General features: G+C 42.7%; 1 protein-coding gene across 4 annotated transcripts in view; it reads left to right on the forward strand.

The window, feature by feature from the left end:
* Positions 1 to 25,975, forward strand: part of LOC119647708 (cyclin-dependent kinase 14) — a 224,931-nt gene that overhangs the window by 27,343 nt on the left and 171,613 nt on the right. For all 4 annotated transcript variants that reach the window (XM_038048795.1, XM_038048798.1, XM_038048797.1 and 1 more), the window contains exon 3: positions 20,867 to 21,025. In XM_038048795.1, the coding sequence (XP_037904723.1) occupies positions 20,867 to 21,025 (159 nt within the window). The remainder of the gene's footprint in view (positions 1 to 20,866; positions 21,026 to 25,975) is intronic.

The following is a 25,975-nucleotide window of genomic DNA, read 5'->3' on the forward strand; positions in this document are numbered from 1 at the left end:
CTCTACAACCTGCATGACGTCATCATCACATATCAATTCGTCAATACCACAACGAAGTAAGTTCGCATGAATTGGGTGGTTTTAGTTTTTAAGGTTTTGTGTAAAACAAAACCTTATTAAAATCGATTTAATGTCTGTCTGTCTGTCTGTCACACGCATTTTTCTCCAAAACGGCTGAACCGATCCGAACGAAATTTGGTGGACAGATGGGAACTATGAAATCCCACGCATACAGCGAGTGGCATAAATTTAGGTGGAGTTTAAAGGGGGGCTCCCCATACATGCAAAAAGGGGATTCAAAAATTTTTTTCACCGGATATAGGTGTGTAGGGTATCAAATGAAAGGTCTCGATTTGTATTTTCCGAAACTGACATTAGTTCTAGCATAAATTGCAAAGTGCGTGAGTAAGGAGCCAAAATGTACGCATTTGAAGTGAGACAGGACTCATTTTCGGAAACTACCCAACCCAAAAATCCGAAAAAAATCAGGGTGGTGCGCCTAGATGAAATCTAGGCCTCAAAGTATGTCCCATTCCGATATCTGCTCAAATAAACTTACTAATAGTATATTACTACTTTTTAGAAATTTACTGAAAAACCCCCCTTAAATTCATCCTAGGACTTCCGGATTCTGTACCAGCATAGAGGACAATATCTCGTGTATATGCGCTAAATTTCATAGAAATCAGGCAATTAACGCCAAAGTTATAGCAGTTCAAACTTAGCAATTTCGCGCGAATTTACTGCTTCCAAAGCCATGCAAATCGGATGCTGACGTCATAATTACCCGGAATAATTGACATTCGCGTGGAATATTAAAGTCACATTTATGAAGAATCTATTTATCCGCAGCCCTTTTTAAGGTTTTGTATAAAACACTTATGTGAAATCTAATCTTCGAGAGATGTCCCATTCCTGTATCTGCTCAAAAAATTTACTAATAGTATATTATCAACTTTTAGAAATAGACTAAAAAACTCCCCTTAAGTTCATCCTAAGTGTACTAAATTTGCACCGACATAGAGGACAGCTACATGCATACACATGCCAATTTTCATGAAAATCCAACTATTAATGGGAAAGTTGTAGCAGTTCAAACTTATCAATTTCGTGCTAATTAACAGCATTCTAAGTCATACAAATAAGATGCTGACGTCATAATTAACGAGAATAATTGACATTCGAGTGAAATATTAAAATTCCTTTCAAGAAGAATCTAGTTCCCCCTAGCCCTTTTTTATATTTGATGTTGGTTAAATTGTTGGCATTTGCTAATAATATTAAACTCGTAATAATAATAAACAGGGGCGTATGAGGTTGACCATTATCAACACAGGGCTTTCCATCAAATGATTTATTTAAATCACTTTCTAGAAAATAGAGGGCAATGGAATTTTTAGCTATATTACACGGAGCTGTCGTGCACTCGTCGCTCCTCACATCTTTTTCTTTTTGTTCAGCCATCAGTTCACAAGCGGGGTCGGCCTGTGGTGATCGGTTTCGTCATTTTATTTTATCAAATGCTTGATCAGGATGTAATCTTGAGACCTTTAAATCCCCATCCAGCATATTAAACCACCATTGTTTTGGCCGGATTTTTGGTTGCTTACCATTGTTTTTGATGTTGTGACCAATACTGGTCGTTGAATTCTCGTTAGTGTGAATTACGTGACCACATCATCGAAAACGCCACTCTTGCAGTTTTTCCACGATCGGTGCAAATCCGTTCGATCGCGGATATTCTCATTTCAGACCTAATCAAAACGTGTCACGCCACCAGTGCAATGCAACTTCTTCGTCCCCATTACCGCAAAACGCCGTTCATTGACCTTTATAGTCGGCCAATACTCAGAACTATAGAGAGCGGCAGACGGACGACATTGCAGTAAATTTTAGATTTGGGACGTGCGCTGATACGTCGATCACAAAGAACACCAGTTGGGGAATGCCACTTCATCCAGGTTGCGTTAATGTGTGAAATAATTTCATTACGCAGTTCTCCATTGGCAGATAGCATTGACTCGAGAGATTTAATTCGTTGAGTTCTGTCAATGGCAGTAACCTGCCCCTCGAGATATTTAAATCGCTGAGTTTTGGCAATGTCGGCAACCTGCCCGTCGAGATATTTAAATCGCTCAGTTCTGGCAATGGCAGTAACCTGCCCAGAACTGAACGATTTCAATATATCGGGTCAATGCTATAAGCCAATGGAGATCTTCGTTATGCTCCTCACATAGGGAAACACAAAACCTTTTATACCTGAAGCGTCAAGCTTCCGGTTTCCCGACTTGTAATAAACAAGTCGGGGTGTATGTGAATATCAATTATTCCAACGAGACATGTGTGTATGTAGGTATATAGTATATGCGTGCTAATGGACTTTGCGGGTAGTGCCTAATTCAGCTAGATATAAGAAGTAAATCGGAAATATGGGTACGATCAATTCATATACGTGCATATATGTGTACAGTATTCGGAAATAGGCAGTTTGTTTATTTAGGGTGAGCGTAATGTGTACGTATGTCTCGTAGTTTGGAAAAATATAAAGGATTATGTTGGATTTGTAGCTATATACGGATAGAGAAATGTGCGTTCAAATTTCTTACATAAGATGAACACAAAACCTTTATACCCGAAGTGCGAGCTTCCGGTATTCCGACTTGTTTTCTCTAAGATGATCGCGGGGCCCTAACACTAACCGAGACCTTTAATTTGATACCCCACATGAGTATATTTGATGAAAAAAAAATTTACACACCCCTTTTGCATGTATGGGGACCCCCCCTTAAATTCAACGTAAAAGGATGTAACTCACTGTATGCGTGAGCGTTCACAGTTCCCACCTTTCTACCAAATTTGGTGTCAATCGCTGTAACCGTTTCCGAGAAAAATGCGTGTGACGGACAGACAGACAGACAGACGGTAAACTGATTTTAATAAGGTTTTGTGTTTACACAAAACCTTAAAAGCGGCCTTCTCACGGAATGACCCCCTTAAACAAAAAGAGCAAAATGTCATCGATGAAGGTTCGAAAGTTTATGCACAAGTACATTGGAGTAGTGAGGTAATGCGTTGTAAATAGCTATAATTTATACCGTGACTTGACGTCGGATACCAGTTGACTCAGCTGCGAATGTGACCACATTGCCTCCTACAGACCGTGGTCCTATTGGATTGTCGCGGCAACTATTATATTCGGACCTAATTCTCGGATTGCTATGAAATTTGGTGAGAATATTCTTCAGATAGTGTATTTAAAAAATATGCAATAACAATTTCACCGGTCATGACAACGGTATATAACAAAGAAGTTTCTTCGTCTTAACTTTTCGTATATTTGTTTATCGTATTTTTTTTACCCATGATTACCAGTGCATTGACTTTGTCAGTTTTAAGGTAGTAGACATTTCTCCTGTTAAGTTATTTCATAGCATTTAGTTCTCGGGATGGGGGTTTATAGTTCGTTTTACTAGTTTTTATGATTTTCTTCTAGTTGGAGGAGTATATTGTACTCCGTTCTTGTTCAAACTGCTTCTATATCCATAATTGTTGGACAAGCCAGGACAGGCTTAGCGTGAAAGCATAGTTAAAACCTATATTCAGCAGTTTCAGTTCGTTTATTGTGAACTAATTTGTTCATTTATTAATTATGTAGTTTGATATCATCCGTTGGTTATTATTTTATTGGTATCTAGATTGCCAGTTTCAAAGGCTCAATCAGCTCTCAAAGCTTTCAAAGATCAAATGTAAATTAGAACTTTTGTATATGTTGCCTTCGTATCTAATTTATAATAAGCGTGGATATCAGAAGCTGGACCCTTCGAGTATAAGGGTTTTGCGTTCATCGTATCTGAAAAATTTCCTATGTACGTTTTCCTATTCGTACATACCTTCAATTCTAAATATTCCTTGATAGCTGGCTAGCAAAACATTTGCATAAACCAGCAGGGCGCTGGACGTTGGACAGTGTCCATAACAAGAACAAAGAGGATTGGTGAGAGGGCGCTTCTTTGATGAACACTAACAGAGACACGAAGTGGTATTGATACACCCGCCACATTTCGAACTTTATTTTTCGGATCGTGGTAGAGCAATTGGACCCAGCGCACGAGTTCTTCTAGTAATAAGTGTTATCGTAGAGCATACCAGAAGAGTTCGTATGACACAAACGCTTTCTTTTGATCCAGAAATACAATGTAAAGGGGACAATGCTTCCCACGGTGTTTCTCTATGAGCAACCGCACAGCGTGTTTTCCGCAGTTCTTGACAAATCCGGCTTGAGTCACGGTTATTTGAATGATTTCGCGAATACGGTTGGTTCTAAAATCTTCATGGTATGGCAATATTTGTTTGTTTAGGGCAGCATAATATGTACGTAGTTTGTAAAATGTATGAAGGAATATTTTAGGTTTTTAGCCATATAGGAATGGAAAAATGTGCGTAGAAAGTTTCTCACATAAGATGAACACAAAACCTTTATTCCCGAAGTAAAAATATCCGGTACTCCGACTTGTTCCATATTGGAATTATTATACTTTCTTATCAGTCAGATGGTTTTTGCACCTTCCTAAATAACCCGATTAAAGAATTCACTGAGCCACAATGTTTTGATCCTAGCTCTTCGGTTTCCAGACCTCAGGTGCCTTGTCGTCAGGTCCTATTGCTTTCCCCGATTTCATTCGTTTTATTGTTTCTTCGACTTCAGTTGCACTCACAGGTGGAATTGTTTCAAATCTCGACAATGGTTGTGAAAGTAGATGGTGAACAAATTCTGCAGCTGAAATTTGCTCGAAATATTCTCGCCATCTATCCGTCGTGACGCTACGGTCCGTAAGCAAAGTACCATTCTTGTCGTTAACGCAACGGAAGTGTTCGATATCCTGTGTACGTTCATGTCGGTTGTCGTTACTGATCTCTCTCGCCATTCCGAGTGTCCAGTTTATCGTAAAGATTTTTGAACGAACCGCTCGAGGCACAGCGATCGCTTTCTTTTCTTCTCAGTTGATACTCTTATAAATTTGCCAATTGGCGAACGTCGAGAAACTTACGGACGGACCTTAATTTCAATATCGTCATTCCAAAACCATCTCAGTTGATGAATCGCTGGTTTGATAACCTCGAGGGCTTCAATGGCTGCTTGGTGGATCGTGTCTTTAATTTGGTTCCATGATTGTTTGACATTCGTAATGGTTGGTAATCGGGTAAGTGAAATAATTTCTTCTTTCTTTTCACGAATTTGCCACCATTTAGTGCGCGGGGCCAAGGCCTCACGTTGTTTTATCAGTGACTTGATTCGCAGGACGGTAATCAACGAGGCGAGGATGTTAACCTCGAAGACACATGACAAAGCGTCAGCAACTATGTTGTCCTTGTCGGACACGTGCTGTTTGTCAGACGTGATCTGGCTTATAAAGCTCAGGTTTCGAAGCTGACGGGGGGACGCTTTGTCTGGCTTTTGTTTCAAAGCATATGTGAGAGGCTTATGGTCCGAGAACACTGTGAACGGCCTGCCTTCTAGGGAGAAGCGGCAGTATTTAATGCTCAAGTACGCGGCGAGTAGTTCTCGATCGTAGGTGCCGTAGATCCATTAAACAGGGGTTAACTGTCTGGAGAAGAAGCTCAACGGCTGCCAGACATGGTTCACCTTTTGGTGAAGAGCAGCACCTACTGCGATGTCAGAGGCATCAACAAAAACGGCTAGGAGTGTATCCTTTTGAGGAAATGCCAAGAGTGTAGCATCAGTCAGTTGCTGTCGGGATTTATCAAACGCGCGGACAGTCTCTTCAGACCACACGATCTATCGTGTGTCCTTTGTTTTGGGACCGTACAAGTATGCATTCAAAACGGACTGGTGTTGGGCGGCCTTGGGCAGGAAACGCCGATAGCAGTTTAGCATGCCCAAGAACCTCCGCAAATCCTTCACGGTGTTCGGACGCGGGAAGCTTCAGATCGCTTGCACCTTGTCTGGGTCGAGCTGTATTCCGTCAGGGGAAATGAAGTGGCCGAGGAATCTCACATGTGTTTGGAGAAATCTGCATTTATCAACGTTTAGGACTAAACGGGCCACAAGGAGACGATGCAAAATGCACTCGAGATGGGTTAAATGCTCAGACTCTGACGAAGAAGCGACCAAAACATCATCCAAATATACGAAACAGAAGTCGAGGTTTCGCAGGACCGAGTAGATGAATCTTTGCGTATTGCACAACCCGAAAGTAATCCGTGTGAACTCGAAGGGTGTGCTTATTGCCGTCTTTGGAATGTCTTCTGGAGCTACAGGGATTTGGTGATAGGCGTTGGTTAAATCCAAGGTCGAAAAGATGCGGCAGTTTGCGAGATGATGTGGAAAGTCGTGGATGAGTGGAATAGGATATCGGTCTGGAACAATCTGCGCGTTTAGCCTTCTATAATCCCCACATGGGGGCCATTCGCCATTTCGCTTAGGAACCATATGAAGTGGGGAAGACCAACAGCTGTCCGAAGGTCTGCAGATACCCTGTTGCATAAATTATTCAAACTCTTTCCGTGCAATAGCCAGCTGCTGGGGTGGTAGGGGATGCACCTTCGAGAAGATAGGGGAACCAGTAGTGTTAATGTGGTGTTGCACATTGTGCTTCACTGGTTTAGAGAGACTACATTCGGTAGTAATCTGGCTGAACTTTTGAAGGAATGCCCGAACACGAAAGTCCGTAATGTCCTCCAATAGTACGGAAAGATTGTTACTTGGGGTGAGATGCCATTTGACCCGACGAATTAAGGTTGGTCGTGGGATCTATAAGAGACTTGTTTTGCAAGTCCACCATCAACCCATAGTGACACAAGAAGCCTACGCCTAAAATGAGGATGCTGCGCGCCAAGACTCACGTCCACTTGCCTATAGTCGTATGTGTTAGTTCGGGAGGGTTTTGCTGCCGCCAGTTTTAACGATTGAGGAAATAGTCGATGGTGCCGGGGTACGGGAAGAACCGAAACCTCCGCACCAGTATCTACGAGATAACTGCGCTCGCTGACAGGGTAATAAATTGTTAGGCGACGTGGCGTTGCGTTCTTGGTAGCCGTCGCCAAGACCCCCCCGCGGACCTAGTTTTTTGAGGTAGGCGCGAATTTACACGGGATCGTACATTTGGTGGCTTTTTCGTCGAATTTGCGATGGTACCAATAAATACTTCGGTCCGTAAGTTCCTGACGACCTGCTACCCGATTGCACTTTTCGAGCAGAAGACCGATTACTCACTCTAGCATTTTGCACACAGTGTCCAAAACAGAAATAGATCTGTAGGAGGTTGGCTCACCTGGAAGTTTGCCAGCCTTAGACAATAGCACCAACTTCTGTCGTTTCCATGATGCAGGAAATATCCCCTCGGACATGCACGCTTCGAACAACTCAGCGAACATGTCCGGTTCGGGCCGGTCCGGTCCGGCAAGCTTAAGGGTCTTCTTCGGCACGCCATCCAGACCCGGAGCCCTGTTATTTCCTGTGGTCGGTGGCAATAGTGTGATCCCACAGTAGTTTGACCCGATCATTTTCCAAGATTCTCTGCGGAGTATACTTATAATAAGGATGGTAGGTTGCCACTAAGTTATATTTCAATACAAGGTTTTGATGGAGAATCTTACAGACGGAGTTATGACGATTGATGTACTCGGTACTGCTCAACATCCTGCACGCAGATGCTATGTGCTGAATGGTCTCCTCTTCACAGTTGCATAAGCTACAACTGGAGTTTGTGATTGAGGAGTCATGAAGAACGTACCGTTTATAATTATTTATTGGGAGCGAAGCATCCTGATTTGAAGTTAGGAATGCTTCGGTCTCATACACAAGTTCAAATTCAGCTTATAATCGACACGGTAGCTATAAAGCAGGCTGTCCACAAAAATCGAAATATCTCGACAGCCTACATCGATTATAAATCAACCTTTGACCTCATATCATATTCGTGGTTATCAATCAAATCAACCCGAATGTCGTTCGTCTCCTCAGAACAGTAATGAAGAATTGGAGGAATGCTTCGGTCTCATAGAACAATGCACCATTAGTCAACCATTTGTTAGAGGCTTCGATGTCAATGCCTGACAACAACCAATTTTTTATATGACCTCCGTGAATGGGTTTCTCTTTTCACATGTCGATCCTCTGTTGGACTGAAGTAACATTCGACATGGGATCCCATTCTCTGCTTCTCAAGTTCAAAGGAAATATTTTATTTTATTTTATTTATTATCTGCCATGAAGGTAGCCTGGTATATTTTTCTAGAGGTTTCTCGAAGAGAATGCACTTGATTGTAGTGCAACGTTTTTAAATCAAGTACTCCCCTTCCTCCCTAATGACGTGGGATAGTGATCCTCAATTTTTCGGCAGCTCTATTGTGCATGTTGTTGTTTGTAAGAACTACCCTTACCCGTCTATTGACAGATTCTAAATCGGTATTACTCCACTGTATCACACCAAAAATATATAAAAGGACGCGAATGGCGAAGGTGTTGATTGCCATGATTTTATTTTTCCCGTACAGCTCGGTTTTAGGGACAAGATCCAGACGTCGCTCAAATTCCTCCAGCAACTTAGATTTGATTATTGCCACAGCAGGTGTTGTTGCTTACAATATGCCGAGGTATTTGTAGACGTCGTCACCCTCAATTCGGATGTTATTTTGGCTGTATCCTTCGTTGTCGGTGTATTTTCCCCGAACAATTGTTTTTATGCGACATTTTTCCAAACCCAACTGCATGCCGATATCCCCGCTGAACTGGATGGTGATGTCCACCAAGGAGCGAAGTTGGTTCTCAACTTTGGCATACAATTTGATGTTGTCAATGTACATTAATGGTTTAATGTACATTTCGACAATATGGCATGCTTGACTTGGAACCCATATCTGCTTTCATCCAAAAGGTGGGATAGTGGATTCAAAGCCAAACAAAACCACAGTGGGCTTAGAGAGTCGCCTTGGAAAATGCCACGTCTGATTGGTATCTCTGCTGATGTTTGTGAGGATACCGATAGCTTCGCGCTCCAATTCTTCATCACTATTCTGAGGAGAAGAACCATTTTCGTTATGATTTTGTACAAGCGTAGCACTTGTAGTAATCACGAATGTGATATGGAGTCAAAGGCTGATTTATAATCGACGTAGGCTGTCGAGATATTTCGTTTCTGGTGGACAGCCTGCTTTACAGCTACCGTATCGATTATAAGCTGTTCTTTACAACCTCGGGAGCCTTTTGCGCATCCTTTTTGCTCCTCATCTATCAATTTATGAACATCAAGATGTTTTGAGATGTTCGCGCACAGAACTGAAGTGACGACCTTGTAGATGGTAGGAAGACAAGTAATTGGTCGACATTTTGAAGGGCAAGAGGCACCCTGTTGTGGGGATGGGGAAAGTCATCCTGTTGGTGAAAAATTGTGGGACTACCAGGTGTACTCCTAATTTATTTCCGGTTTTTTGGTGAGTAAAATACATAATTCCAAGGGAACCTTATAAGTAGTAGTATTTTATTCGAAATATTTTCCATCGCTTTCTACACATTTTGTCCACCTGATAATTTGTGAATACCACACCAGTAGAATTGACTGTCTTTGGATTTGAACCGCTCAGTGAGCCATTTCGGCAAATTTTCGTAGGAGTCGAAGCGCTTCTCAGAAACTGCGTGGCCCAAAGATCTTAGAAAGACACGTCCACCGCAGCTCGGCCGCCCGAACGCGGCCCAGCACCTGGTTTAAGCTCCTTTTCTCCATCGCAAATCGTGGGCAGTGAAACATCACATGCTCTGGATCCTCCGATATATCATAGCATCTGGGACATTTCGGAGAATCATCCAACCCAAAGCCTGCCTGTAGCAACCACCGTGTCCCGTGAGAAACTGGGTAATGAGGTGGTTGGTTTCCCCATGTTTTCGCCCAAGCCACACCCTAATGTTGGGAATGAGCCCATGCGTCCATCGACCTTTCGTAGACTCGTCCCATCTGCGTTGCCAGAGATCATGCCAATTTGACCTTGCCGCATTTCTACGCTGTGCACGCCCCTCCACACCTCTTGCATGGTGCAGGACACTAATTTTTTTAGCGAGAATGTCAACAGGGATCATGCCTGCAACCACCAATACTGCCTGGTCTGATGTGGTTCTAAAAGCACTGCAAACCCTCAAAGCCATCCGCCGGTAAACCGAGTTTACCTGCTTCCGTCTCTGAGAGTTTGCAAGTGCCTCTTCCCACACAGGCGACGAGTAGAGCAGGATGGAGCGCATCCCTCCGGCTAGCACCAACCTTCGGTAATGTTTCGGTCCACCAATATTTGGCAACATTTTTGCAAGTGTCGTGGTGGCACTGGCTGCCTTTTGGCATGCATACTCTAGGTGTTCCCTAAAACTCAATTTTGTGTCAATTATTACCCCCAGGTATTTAATAGCCGGCTTTGATACGACCGTATGTCCACCGACCTCCACTTTCAGAGTGTTGTTTTTCCTGCGGTTCCCCGCTTTTCTAGCCAGGACTTTACCGCTTTCACTGTTTCCGTTGCGTAAACTTCGACATGTTCTGGGTGTTTTGCTGTGCAACAACCACAGCTAGCAAAGCCGACAATTGTAGTCTCTGGGATGGGAAGAGCAAGCACCCCATTATACATGATATTCCACAGCAGGGGACCAAGTACCGATCCCTGTGGTACCCCGGCCGTGACAATGTACTCCTTGGGGCCCTCATCCGTCCCGTACCAGAGAGTCCTCTCTGAGAGGTAGTTTTTCACCAAATTCGCTAAGTATCCGGGGGCACCTATGTCAGCCAACGCTCCTTTAATTCTATTGCAGTTGGCCGAGTTGAATGCGTTTTTGACATCCAGCGCATGGCAGCCGCCAGAAATGAGTGCAGCTTTTGCCAGGTTTACCACTATGTTAATTGTGTCCACCGTCGCGTCGGAAACCAAACTGGCGTTCCGAAAAACCCTTGCTGGCTTCCACGATGGGCAGGAGTCTGTTGTAGATGACTCTCTCCATCATCTTTCCCATTGTGTCCAGCAGACGGAAAGGACAATATAACGCTGGGTTTCCAGGTCGCTTGCCAGGTTTCGGAATATTTCTGTTTTTTAGGCAAGCCTCGAAGGTGTTGGCGAAGAGGTCGGGCCTAGTCTTTACTGCCAGTTTCAAAGCTCGGTTGGGGATGCCATCCAAACCTGGGGCCTTGTTCTCACCGAACCTACCACATATTTCCCGTAGCTCCGCAACAGTGACAGGAGGTATTATGGCGCGGACAGGTCATCTGGGATGATTTCCGCAGCCTTTTCATCAGCACTCTGTAAGCCTCACCCCAAGGGTTTATGTCGGTATGGTCACATAGCCTCTGGCAAGGCCTCCTTGCCCGAAAACGCGCTACTTGGCCCGTTTGGTCTTTGACATAAACGCTACCATCGTGGTTTCGATATGGTTCACTTATTATGGCCACATCGATGTTTTTCTCTCGGATGGTTTGCGAGAGTAAATCCTGCGCCGCCTCGCAGTGGTTGAAGTTGACTTGTGTCAACCTCATCTGCAATTTGTGCTAAGGGCTCTCCTGTATTCCGGGCACCTGCTGCTGCCTGCAATGTGCCGATGATCCACACCCTCCTTTCCTTTGCACAGTAGACAATTTGGGTTAGCTCTGTAGTCCTTGCTGATATGGCCTTCCATTCCGCATCTCCTGCATTGCTTTGATCTGTCATTTGGAGTAGTGCATGCCTTCGCAATGTGTGCGTTTTCACCGCTGACTCTTCTAGTCCGGCAAGATCGAATTGCTTCTCCAACGCTTCGCGAACCTCCTCCTTCGTCGTGATTTCATCTATATCTTTGCAGATTATAGTGATCACCGGCCTGCTAGCTGTTATGTCGGCTTCCAGTCCTAAAGTCTTTCCGATTTGGCTCAAGAATTTGTCCTTGGATTTCTTAAGCTCCAATATAAGATCTCGCTTCTAGGACCGTCTAATGCGGCTGATATTGTCTTCCAAATTGGTGAGTTCGGGGTCTGCCTTCACTTTCCTGAGAATGTCGACGTATGACCCTTCTCCTCGTTTGAAAATGATAATCACCTCTGGTCTTATCTTCCTCCGATCATTTCTTTTTCGCGGCTCTACCTTCTTCCAAGCTTCCGCACCCGCCCTTGAAGGTTCGATCCCTTTTCTCGAGGTAGCCGCTGCAATATATTCACTGGCAGCTTCAGACCGTTTGCTCACCCCCAAATACCGATTGAATTAATTCATTCGATACCCCACATGACCATATCCTGTAAAAAAATCTATATCCTCCTTTTGTTCAACAGGAAATGACGCTACTTGCTGTATCTAAAAGTATTCACAGACCACATATTCTCACCAAATTTCGTGAAAGTAGGTCTTTTCCGAATAAATCGAGTAAGACTAACAGATAGACATTGAATCGATTGTGAAACTTTTGTTTCACACGGCTAAAATGTGTTTCACACAAAATCTTAATGATTATTATCGATCGGGTTCTGTTCTGTTATTCAGACCTAGATAATCGCTACATGGCTTGCACTTATCACGAGATGAAGGGGAGAGGAGTTTTACGAATGCATCTGTCGCCATTAACGGCGGTCCGACGCGTTTCTCGCGATCAGCACACCTGTTCTTGTACTTTCTTTATTTACTGAATGTCAAAGCACGCGCGACACCAGCCTAGGCCAGGAACCGCGCAATCCTGAACACGCGTGATGTCAAGCTCCTCCTCGAAAGTTCTGCTGGGGTTGACTCCGCAAACCTATTTGTGGTGACACTCTGAAGAATTGTGTCCGCTAATTTTCTGTAACGTTAACTCACTTCATTTGCATATTTGGAGCCAATCGGCTCATCCAAATCGATCGAAGAGCTTTGTCAAAAAAAGTTTTCAGCCAGTCCCTGTAAAAAATGTAGAAATTGAGACGGAAAAATAATTGTGACTTGAATTCGCTTGCCATTACTTACCAGTCACCACTGTACTATAGCGATCTGGCTATATTGACATTAATAAGCCGTTGTACTTGCCGATGAAAATAACTTATTTATATTTTAGATACTAACTGATGTTCGTGCTTATGAAGCGAAGTGCTGCTTTAAATTCGGAATGAGATGGAACTCTGCTTAGTAAATTCTTTAATCGGGTTATTCAGGAAGAATAAGAACACCATCTGACTGGCAATATGGAAAAAGAAAGGTAGCCCAGCAGAATATTCAAATTACCGTCCGATCCGATTACTTCCCTATACCGTGAAGATTTTAGAACGCATTCTTGACGACCGTATTCGCGAAATCGTGAATCAAGCCGGATTTGTCAAAAATTGCGGAACTACTGACGTAATACACGCTGCGCGGTTACTCATGGAGAAATACCGTGAGAAGCACCGCCTTCTTTACATTGCATTTCTGGATGTAGAGAAAGCGTTTGACCGTATACCACACGAAGTCATCTGGTATGCTTTACGACAACACTTAGTACCAGAAGAACTCGTGAGCTGGGTTAAATTGCTCTACCACGATCCGAAAAGTAAAGTTCGAAGTATGGCGGGTGTCTCAAAACCGCTTCGTGTCTCTTTTGGTGTTCATTAAGGAAGCGGCCTCTCACCACTACTCTTTGTGCTTGTTATGGACACCGTCACACGGGATATCCAACGCCCAGGACCCGAGCAACATGTCCAAAAATGGAATAATCGCCTCATGCAACACGGTCTCAGATTGAATCTAAACAAAACTGAATTTTTGACGACCGATCCCCATGAAACAGGCACAATCACTTTGAGCGGCAATGATCTGCCCAGAACTGAGCGATTTAAATACCTCGGGTCAACGCTATCAGCCAATGGAGAACTGCGTTATAAAATTGCTTCACGTATTAACGCAACCTGGATGAAGTGGCGTTCCACAACTGTTGTTCTTTGTGATCGACTTATCAACGAGCGTCTCAAATCGAAAATTTACCGCAATGTTGTCCGTCCTGTCGCTCTATATGGCTCTGAGTGTTGGCCAACTATAAAAGACAATGAACGGCATCTTGCGGTAATGGAAACGAAGATGTTACGTTGGAATAGTGGCAAGTTTTGATCACATCCGAAAGGAGGATATTCGCGATCGTTATGGGGAAAAGTTGTGAGAGAGGCGTCTTCGATGGTATGGTCACGCAATTCGTGCAAACGAGAATTCACTTGCCAGGATTGGTCTGAACATCGAAGTCGATGGTAAACGACCAAAAGGCAGGTCTAAACAACGATGGCTTGATACGCTGGATGGGTATTTAAAAGCCTCGAGATTGCACCCAGATCAGGCATTCGATAGAGCCAAATGGCGAAACCGATCACGACGAGCCGACCCACATGCCACACATGACCAGAACAGGATTTTTATCGGTCGTGTTAAGGGCCATTTAGAGCGATCTTAAGTTGTCACACACTGCGGTTTTGTAAGTAGGTCCTCGAACCTACCGTTATTTCTTCCTCTAGGGTAAAAAAGATCATTTGCACGCTGCTGTGCCAGCCAAGCTTGCTTAGTCCTTTTGAACACTTCAATCCCTCAGGTGTCATATCAAACATCCTGCCCTTTCGTCGATGCCTGGGATCGCACCGGAACCACGGACCACGCACGGAAAACAACCAAAAAAGTATAATCGCGCGAACCTAGCGGAAGAAAACTGGCGAATTATAACCAGAAAATAAACAAGTTGGAATACCAGAAGCTCGGGCTTCGGGTGTAAAGGTTTTGGGCTCATTTTATGTAAGAAACTTCAACAGACATTTTTCTATCCGTATATAGCTACAAATCCAACATACTCCTTATTTTTCCAAATTACAAGACATACGTACATATTACGGACATAGATATTATCCTCACCCTAAACAATCAAAGTGCCTATTTCCGAATACCGTTATGCACGTATAATATATAAATTGGTCGTATTTCCGATTTACTTCGTGCACAAAAGCATACATATGTACATATATAGTACGTATATTAAATGCGGCTGGTTTAATGTACAGATATATCTATCTGAATTAGATACTTACCGCAAACTTCATTACCATCGATTGACAACGACGAGCTGCCTTTGCTACACAACAATGCACGAACCCATGTATCCAGAACAACGGTTCAAAAGTTGAGCGAATTGCAGTATGAGACTCTGTTTCATTCACCATATTCACCGGACCTTTCGCTAACCGACTATCACTTTTTTAAGTATTTGAATCATTTTTTGGCAGAAAAACAATTTAGGAACCAAGAGGCTGTCAAAATTGCCTTCGACGAATTTATCAACACCCGACAGTTGGACTTCTACGAAACTGGCATAGAATCTCGCTGGGAGAAGTGTTGCTATCCCTCACACCCATGCCAAATTTTGTATTTCTGGGATGAACATAAGCGGGGGGAGGGGGGGGGGGGGGGGGTAGGTTTGCCAGGTAAATTTCTAAAATGTGGAAATATACTATTATTAACTTTGTTTGTGCAGATATCGGAACCAAGTGTATTTTGAGGCCTAGATTTTGTAGAGATGCACTAATAATAATAATCGTTGGCGCAACAATCCATGTTGGATCAGGGCCTTGAAGTGTATTAGAGCACTTCATTCAAGACCGTAACGGTACACTAGGAGGCAATGTGGTCAGCATTGCGCTCGCCCGAGATTATTACCCTGATTTGACTCAGGTACTCATTCACAGCTGAGTCAACTGGTATCCGACGTCAAATCACGATACAAATTCCACTGCCACCAGTGAGATTTGAACCGCGACCTTCCGCTACGCACTACTGCGATTTTTTTCAGACTTTCGGGTTGGATAGGTTCGGAAAACGAGACCTGTTACACTTTTTAATGGTCATATTTTGAGCTGGAGCGATGGGTTCAGTACTTTGATGAGCTACTGAACAATCAGAACATCGGCGAGTTGGAAGTCTCACCAACTGAAGACGACGGACAAATACTGCCAGCACCAGGTTTAGGAGAAACAATCCGTGCAATTCATCGACTAAAAAATCATAAGTCGCCAGGAGCCGATGGAATTACAGCCGAATAGGTTAAATATGGAGGCGACCAGTTACACCAAGTGGTTCATCAACTTGTACTCAAGGTATAGGTCAGCGAATCAATGCCTGACGATCGGCAACGAGGCGTTATATGTCTCATACATAAAAAGGGAGATATCACACAGTGCAGCAATTAAAGAGGTATCATGTTGCTGAGTAGCATCTATAAGATATTCTCCACTATCTTGCTAGACCGGATAGCCCCATACGCCCAGAACATCATTGGCCCATTCCAAAGAGGGTTCACTCCAGGCAAATAGGCAACAGATCAGATTTTCTCTCTGCAGCGAGCGATGGAAAAACTGTTGGAATATGGACAACAGTTGCACCATCTATTCATCGACTTTAAAGCCGCCTATGATAGCATAGATAGGGTAAAACTGTACACGGTGATGGGAGAATTCGGTATCCCGACGAAATTAATAAGACTGACTAGGCTGACCCTGACCAATGTGCGAGGCCAGATAAAAGCAGCAGGATCACTCTCAATACCATTCGACATCAACAACGGCCTACGACAAAGGGATGCCTTATGATGCGTCCTCTTTAACCTGGCCCTCGAGAAAGTGATTCGTGATGCTGATGTAAATGCAAGAGGTATGATCCTCTTAAAGTCCACCCAACTACTGGCTGGGGGGGGGAGAACTACCCGAGACGTACAAATTGCCTTCATCCAGATCGAGCAGGCGGCGCGAGATCTTCGGCTGCACATCAATGAAGGCAAGACAAAATATATGGTGCCAACGTCAGCATCGAAGACGAACCAACCAAATACATCAAACCAGGAACAGGAAGAATAAGGATAGCAGAATACAACTTTGAGACCATTGACAATTTCTCCTATCTAGTGTCTAGTGAAAATCACAACCGGTAACAGCTACGACGATGAAATCCGCGCACGGTTGTTGTCAGCCAACAGAGCCTATTTCAGGTTATAAAAACTGTTCCGCTCGAAACGTCTTACCATAGGGTCAAAGCTCTTACTGCACAAGACAATGATCTTGCCAGTCCTCATGTATTCCTCGGAAACTTGGGTTCTTAGCAAGAATAATTGCGAACTCTTGGCCGCGTTCGAGAGAAGAATCCTCCGAAGAATTTTTGGCCCCCTACATGAGGATGGACGATTCCGTAGCCTACACAATGACGAAATCTATGAGCGATACCATGAGCGTGCGGTTGTGGATAAAATCCGGGTCAATAGGTTACGGTGGGCGGGTCACTTAATCCGTATGGATGAGGAAAATCCCACCTGGAAAGTCTATAAGGGCAATATCTATGGTTGCACTTTCCATTCCCATGTATGGGGAGCGATACTTCTCTTACCTCAAATGTTCCTGAAGCGCGGTTCTATTATCTGATTTAAAAAGATATGTGAAAGAAATTTCTGCAAAAATAGATTTTGCTTGCATGCCACTAAACATGCATTGCGTTTAAAAAGGTTTGAATCTATGTGGGTAGTAAATGTATCGACGACATTGTCTGTATTGCACATTATATATGTTTTGGCTTATTCATAGTTAATTATTATGCATTCTCTATGAGGATTGAATTCACGCACATTTTCCACACCCAAAGTCAACTTGTAACTCGTAATATATTTAATAACAATAACATTTCCATTTGGTTTGTAACATCAAATATCACCACCTATCATCACCATCACAGGACAAAGCTAATGAAATGATGCATATGCCTCGAAGCCGCGGACACTGCACACCCCTGTTAAAAACTAATGGACTTATTGTGTAGGACCTATTCACAACAATGTAACTAGTCTATTGCTCCGCAAGGATTGCAGATGGCGAAATCTCCATGCTAGACAGCGAACCAAAATAAATATGGCGGGTCTTCTCAATCAATTACCGCTACAGGTTTACAGCGGGTAATCACAATAAGTGGAAACCCCGCTCAATCTGTAGGATGCATTCATATAGAGAACCCTGGGTACCCTGGATACCGAAGTGCATTCAAAAACCAGTCTTTGTTGAAGATAGTAAAGGCCTTATTCGAGGACTAACAAGTTAAGGCAGTGTTCTCATGTGACACTTTCAAAAAAACTTTTCTTTTGTATCTTTTTTAAGGTTTTGTTTGCAAATCAAAACCTTATTAAAATCGGTTAAATATCTGTCTCTCTGTCACAGGCACTTTCAAAAAAAACTTTTCTTTTGCATCTTTTTAAGGTTTTGTTTGTAAAACAAAACCTTATTAAAATCGGTTTACTGTCTGTCTGTCTGTCCGTTGTCTGTCTGTCTGTCTGTCTGTCTGTCCGTCACACGCATTTTTCTCGGAGACGGTTGTAGCGATTGACACCAAATTTGGTAGAAAGGTGGGAACTGTGAACTTACATCCTTTTACGACGAATTTGAGGGGGGGTCCCCATACATGCAAAGGGAGGGTGTACATTTTTTTTCATCAAATATAGTCATGTGGGGTGTCAAATTAAAGGTCTCGATTAGTACTTTTCAAAGCCGGTCTTAGTTTTGACATTTGTTGAAAACGTGGAGGGTGCGGGGGGTTGAAAGTGGTCATTTTTTAACGAACCCATTCTCAGAAACTACCCAACCGAAAAATCTGAAAAAAATCAGGTGGCTGTCACTATATGGTGCCTAGGCTCCGAAATACCCTCCATACCGATACCTGTTCAAATAAAGTTAATAATAGTACATTACTCTAATTTTTAGTAATTGACAGGAAAACCCCCCTTAGGTTCACCCTAGAATCACAAGATTTTGCAACACTGTAGGCTACAGTATGAAGCATGATCCTGCCAAATTTGGTGAAAATCGCACTATTACTAACAAAGTAATACTAGGTCAAAGCTGTCGCTTCTCTGCAAATTCGAGACTATGAATGTCAATATCACTTGAAAGTGGCTATTTTCACATAATATATGCATATTTTACGTGCTACATGCTAATGGGACAAATGCACACCCAAATCTCTTTATAAAAGAAATACACAAAACCTTTCATACCTGAAGCGTCTAGCTTCCGGTTTCCCGACTTGTTTAAGGTTTTGTTTGCAAAACAAATCGGTTCAATGTCTGTCTGTCTGTCACAGACACTTTTCTCATAAACGGCTATACCGATTGACACGAAATGTGGTGAGAAGGTGGGACCTGTGGACCCCCAGACATGCAGTGAGTGATATCCTCCTACGTTGAGATTTGGGGGGGTCTCCATACATGTAAAAGGGGGGAGTAAAAATTTTTTTCAGCAAATATAGTCATGTGGGGTATCAAATGAAAGGTCTTAATTATTACTTTTCGAAACCGGTCTTAGTTTTGAGATTTGTTAAAAAGGCGGGGAGTGGGAGGGGTAGAAAATGATGATTTCTTTAACGGACCCATTCTAAGAAACTACCCAACCCCAAGCTGCCTCTATATGGGGCGCCCAGACCTCCAAATACTCTCCATAACGATATCTGTTCAAATTAAGTTAATAATAGTGTATTGCCATATTTTTTGGGAAAATTGAGTAAAACCCCCCTTAAGTTTATCTCAGAGTTATAAAAGCTGGTAGTAGTATAAAATATAATATGAAGCCTATTATCTCCAATCATACTATTAGTGGCCAAGTTACAGTAGCTCAAAGTTGTCTTTACCGTGTAAATTTACTGCAACTAAATATCAATATCACACTAAAGTGGGTAGTCAGACATGCTAAATGCAAATACATAACGGGCTACGTACAAATGGGATAGTTCTACACTCAAATATACTCACACAAGAAGCAAACAAAGCCTTTCATACCTTCCCAGCCCAGCTTCCGGTTTCCCGACTTATTTTAAGTCTAAATATCTACAAGAGGATTTTGCAGGATTCAAAATGAAAAAAATAAGCTTTAAGACAAGTTTCCGCGAAACTTAAAGCTGAACGAGTTTTTCTCAAAACTACGTTTTTCAAACTTCTAAAAAACTAATAGATTTGAGTCCGTTTTTTTAAATGTGTAATAATGGTGTCGCTATCGTCCAACCGCAATTTAGCCTCTTATTATAAATAGCAAATATTTTAGCAATTTTTTTAAATCGTTCAAAAAAAAATTTTTTTTCTAGAGACCGCCATTTTAAAAATTGTTATGATAAACATTTATAAAACAGTCGGAAGATGCTCACAAAAGTATAGATTGAAAGAAATCTTTACTTGTGTTTCAGACCAACCGTAATGCGAACCATTAAGCCATCTTTTGTAAAAGGCGGCTCTTCGCAAGGGTGTAGTGCCCAAATTGAGCGACTTTTTTTTTTACAAAATATTACTGTTTTTTACATTAAGTGTTAAAAAAAATTAAGAAAAAATGAATTGCAAAATATTGCATACTTTTCTCACAGTAAAATTCTAAAAAAACGCCTCACAACTCGGTGGTCACATGAGAGCACCTCCTTAATTGAGGACTGTTGATGGAACGTACATTTTTATCTGTTTATGATCATACTTTTATTAAATAAAAATAAATTTAACAAAGTAAATGAATAACAATAATAAATGCATTAAATAAAAATTAAGAACGGTAAAGGTGCAAAATATGATACGATCCTTTTTCGATACTTCTTTCGTTTTAGTGGATGTTCCTTTGATCCACAATCAACAGTCTCTCGTCTGTGAAAAGGTTGCAATCTCGGTGTTATTTTATATCCAAAAAATAAACAAATACAAAAAATTGCCGGAAATCGTTCTCGGTCGGTTATTTTGCCGCACCATGTGTTATTTATCAAAGTTACATATGCATATGGACTGAAAACCCATTTCTTAATAAATAGCAAACATATTCTTAATTGCTCTATACTATTTCATTCAGTTCATTCATATGATCTACTTATCCCTTTCTTTCAGCTATTTCACGCGAAGACGATGATGAAACCCATCCCCACAGAATAGGACATAAACACTGTTCCAGCAAAGTACCGTACAATGGATACAATTCTGACGAATATCTGGACAGGCTCGAACCAAATGGGAATATTCCTGTCGATAAATCAAGCATGAGATACGGTGAGTTTTTTACAAATGCGTATCATGTAAATTTGAAAATTTATCCATTTTTGGTTGATATAACCATAATAATTCCATTAAAGTAATCAATTAATAATAATAGCGAATTGCCTCTGTCCGCTGCAAAACTTTGAACGATTTTTTGTGTGAAACAAAACCTGGTTAGAATCGATTCAATGTCTGGCTATCTGTCACAATTGATTTATTCGAAAAAGGCTGAGTATTCTTATAAAATTGAGCGAGAACATGTCTTGGAATCCCTTTACATATAGGAAGTGACGCTATTATCTGTTGAGTTGGGGAGGGGGCTCTCCATATACATGTGAAACAGGGGTATCAAAAGAAAGGGCTCGATTAGTACTTTTCGAAATTGTTTTTATTTCTGATATTGGGTGAAACATAGGGGAGATCGCGCTCAAAAGGAATGCCCCGAAAACTGTAGCAGATTTCATTTTCAGAACCTATCCAATTAAAAAAAAATTATCACAACGGTGCACCTATAAAAAATCCAGTCCTCAAAGTACATCTCATTCCCAGTGCTGCACAAATAAAGTTAATAATAGCATATTACTTTATTATAGAAATCTACTGGAAGCCCCCCTTAAGTTCATTCTAGAACTATTATGAATAATAGTATAATACACAATAAGTAATGGTATAATACACAATTTCGGAAAGTTTGAAGGAAAGTCAACGATTATTAACAAAATTATAGATGGTGAAAATATTTCACTTGAATTTATCGTAATCTAAGGCGTCATCATCTGATGATACACTTGCCTTCACTTTGAATGTGTTTATGAAATCATTTCATCACACTCTATACGATGCCATTTCCAAGTATGCATTATATTGGGTTGGGAAAAGAGAAATGTCGTATTTTGTCAATAGATGGCGACCCTTAAATATATCTTGTGTTGTACTTATTGCATCGGGTCATACTATACGGCGATTTGAAGACGACAATCTGCGCTACAAGTGTCCTTTTGACAGTGTTGTGGTCGTACCTTTCAGTCTCAAGTTATAGCGCGTCAAAAATGGAGTCCACCAAGAAAGAAATTCGTCATATTTTACGTTTTTACTACTTGAGAGGTAAAAATGCATCGAAGGCGGCCGAAAAAATTTGTGAAGTTTATGGGCCCGATACTGTAACGATTCGTACAGCACAGCGTTGGTTCGATCGATTTCGTTCTGGTGTAGTGGATTTCGAAGATACACCCCGTACTGGGGTGTCGTAGAAACCGATAAAATGGTCGAAATCATCCAAGTAGACCGGCATGTGAGCATTCGCTCGATTGGCCAGGAACTGAGTATAGACCATAAAACCGTTTGGAACCATTTGCAGAAGATTGGATTCCAAAAAAAGCTGGATGTTTGGGTGCCGTACGAGTTGACGCAAAAAATTCTCTTGGACCGAATCAACACCTGCGATGCACTGCTGAAACGGAACGAATTCGACCCATTTTTGAAGCGGATGGTCACTGGTGATGAAAAGTGGATCACGTACGACAACTTCAGGCGATAAAGATCGTGGCCGAAGCGCGGCGAACCGGCTGAAACCATCGCCAAGCCCGGATTAACGGTCAGGAAGGTTTTGCTGTGTGTTTGGTGGGATTGGAACGCAATCATCATGATCATGATCTGCTCAACTATGGCCAGACCTTCTATTCGGTCCTCTACCATGAGCAACGCGACCGTTTAAAGCATGGGATTGACCAGAAGCGGCCAGAATTGATCAATAGGAATGGTGTTCAGTTCCACCAGGACAACGCTTGGCCTCACACATCTTTGATGACCCGCCAGAAGCTACGGGAGCCCGGATGGGATGTCCTATCGCACCTACCGTATAGTCCGTACCTGGCCCCAAGTGATTACCTTCTCTTCCGGTTCATGCAAAACGCTCTTAGTGCTACTAAGTTGGCGTCAAAAGAGGCTTGCGAAAACTGGCTCTCTGAGTTTTGTTTACAAATAAGAAGTGGGAGTTTTATAAGGGAGGGACAACGAAGTTGCCTTCTAAATGGCAACAAGTTTGCGAACAAAACGGCGCATATTTGACTTAAATCATTTCTTTTTCCCCAACCCAATATTTCCGCATATGCTGTGAAAAGTGTTTGAATTCTTGCGCTCAAGCAAAATGAGTTGGAAGTGGCTTTGACAGTTCAGGCAATTGTGGCAAATTGATCTTTCCAGTGAAACCACACATATCAAGCATTTCCTACTGAAACTTAAAAGCGCGACAATGTAAGCACAATATAGCCATTAGATCAATGAGAACATTTCCATGCATTTCATAATTGTTGTCTCTATTTGCTTTGAATGCTGCTTGCAATGGCAGCAGCTCTGGAAGTAGACTCTTTTGCGCAAAAATGTGTAATTCATACATTGGCAAGTTATCAAATCATGCATTTCGCTTTTCTGATCTATCAGTAGGTCTTGAAATAAGCTCTGATCCGGTCATATTTTGGGCGTTCTTGAAGTAGAGGATCTTTTCCCAGTCACGAGTGTCATTCAACCTGGTAAATTGGGGGTTAAGAATACGGAGGGTTCCTAAAGCTGAAATTGTGATCATCATGGGTGATGAATGCCAAACCTCTGATAACACGTTCCTCGTGTATGTGACGGGAAGACACACTGTAGCGATAAGAATAATAATAATAATCGTTGACGCAACAATCCAGTTCATTCAAGATCGTAACGGTACACTACGAGGCAATGTGGTCAGCATTGATTGATTTGACTCAGGTACTCATTCACAACTTAGTCGACTGGTATCCGACGTAAAATCAAGATCAAATCCCACTGCCACCAGTGAGATTTGAACCCCGACCTTCCGTATGGCAGCCTTGTGCTCTAACCACTTAACTATCTGGACACGTAACGATAATAGTGGGAGGTTTGTGGATTTCTGCAGTGTCCAACGCCTTGTCATTGGTAGCAGAAGGTTCGACCATAGAGCCTGCCATAAAGTCAGTTGGGTTACAACCGACCAATCAAATCGACCATTTGACGATCAGCAGTATATTTAGGCGTGCCTAAAAACGGGACAAAATGTACCAACTGGTCCTCCGGGTTGGGGGTTGGGTAGGGCTGACAACCCTGCGCGGAAAACCGATTTTACGAAGCCACGAAAGGAGCCTCGGACAGGATGGATCTTACAACAACGGACCTGGCAACGACAACGGATTAACGATTTGCGCATTTTCTCATGGAACGTGCGCTTCCTGTACAGACCGAATGCTACTGGGCAGCTAGCCGATATCCTGTCCTAGTATAAGGCTGATGTAACAGCGTTACAAGAGATGCGATGGACAGGGACCGGTTTCCTGGAGAACAGGCGCTACACCATATATTACAGCGGCCATCCAGTAAACTATGTGCTCGGAGTAGGTTTCTTAGTCAGCCAAAAAAATGAAACCTGCTGTTATCGGCTTTGAAAATAAAGGCGAAAGACTATGCACTCTGCGTTTGCGAGGCAAGCTTAAAAATATAAGCCTCATAAACATTCACACCCCTACAGAGGAGACTGCAGGGTCGGAGAAGGATACCTTCTACTAAGCAATTGAACGGACCCTCGAAGCCTGTCCCAGATATGATATCAAAATCATACTTGGAGATTTCAATAGTCAAGTAGGGGCGAAGCCCGTATTCAGGCGATACGCGGTTCTCATAGCTTACATAGGGATGCCAATGATAACAGATTGCGCATTATCCAGTTAGCAGTATCACACGAAATGGTTGTTGGAAGTACCTGCGCGGAAAGCGGTTCACAAACATGCGTGGGTCTCTCCAGATGGAACCACTTTCAACCAAATTGATCACGTGCTGATTGAACGCCGCCACCTCTCAGCCTTGATGAATGTCAGTACATATAGGGGGGCCAATATAGGCTCGGACCACTATCTCGTTGGCATGGTGCTCCTAGCTCGAATAACAATATCACCTAGAATCGCCTCTGACAATCAAGTGAGAGTGGATACTGAAGCCATCCACAACGCAGTCCTCCGCGACACCTATAAAAGGGAAATGGATGCCGTAATCACCGCAGTCAACAGAGATCCTGGAGATGAAGCATCAACAAATGATACTTGGCACCAGCCGCAAGAAAAGTCGGAACGGCTGGTTTGACGCTGAATGTAAGCTAGCAACGGAACGGAAGAATGCTGCATTCTCAAAGGACGTGGGCACGCGCAGAGACTTATCACGAAAGCAGAGAAGCGATTTCGCAGATGGAAAAAAGAAGCCTAGGAGAACCAACAAGTCTGTGAACTACAAAAGTACGGGGAGCAACTGCACCAGCCGCGCAAGTTTTACCAACAAGTCAGCAGGATGAAGCCTTATACACCACGATGTTCATCCTGCCGAAACAAAGAGGGAAATTTAATTTCCGACAGAATGGGCATATTTTTTTTTTGGGGTAGGGTAGGTGAATGCATTTACACACACAGTGTTGGACTCTCGATTCGGTACGTCGTCGGACTACCAACTAAACACCTCCCCATCGTCAGAGAGCTAGCCTGGAATCGTTTGTCACATCACTTCGGGCTAGTCCCCGAACTCTCCCGCTTTGCGGAGCCTTCAAATCAGGAAATTCCTTTCACCAACGGGAGGGGAGAGGAGGAAGGGAACTGTCAGTTCAAGGAGCCCCCTGCCATCCGGCTCCTCCATCGATCGAGTTCTATCTTCTTAGCAACGAGAAGGGCCCGAACGTAATGGGCAACACGGTTCCACCTGTCAGCAATCCTCAGCATCCCTTCGACAATGTTGTCTGGAGAGAGATCCCGTGTTTAAATAGAGCTGCTGACGAACCCCATCCCACCTTCCACAAGAAAAAAAAGTGTGGTGGGCGTCGTCCACAACTCCATTGCAAAACACACAATCCGGAGAACGCGCCTTTCCAATCTTGTGCAGGTAAGACTGAAAACTTCCATGCCCACTTAAAAATTGGGTAAG

This window comes from Hermetia illucens, chromosome 2 (assembly GCF_905115235.1).
Source record: "Hermetia illucens chromosome 2, iHerIll2.2.curated.20191125, whole genome shotgun sequence".
Lineage (NCBI taxonomy): Eukaryota > Metazoa > Arthropoda > Insecta > Diptera > Stratiomyidae > Hermetia > Hermetia illucens.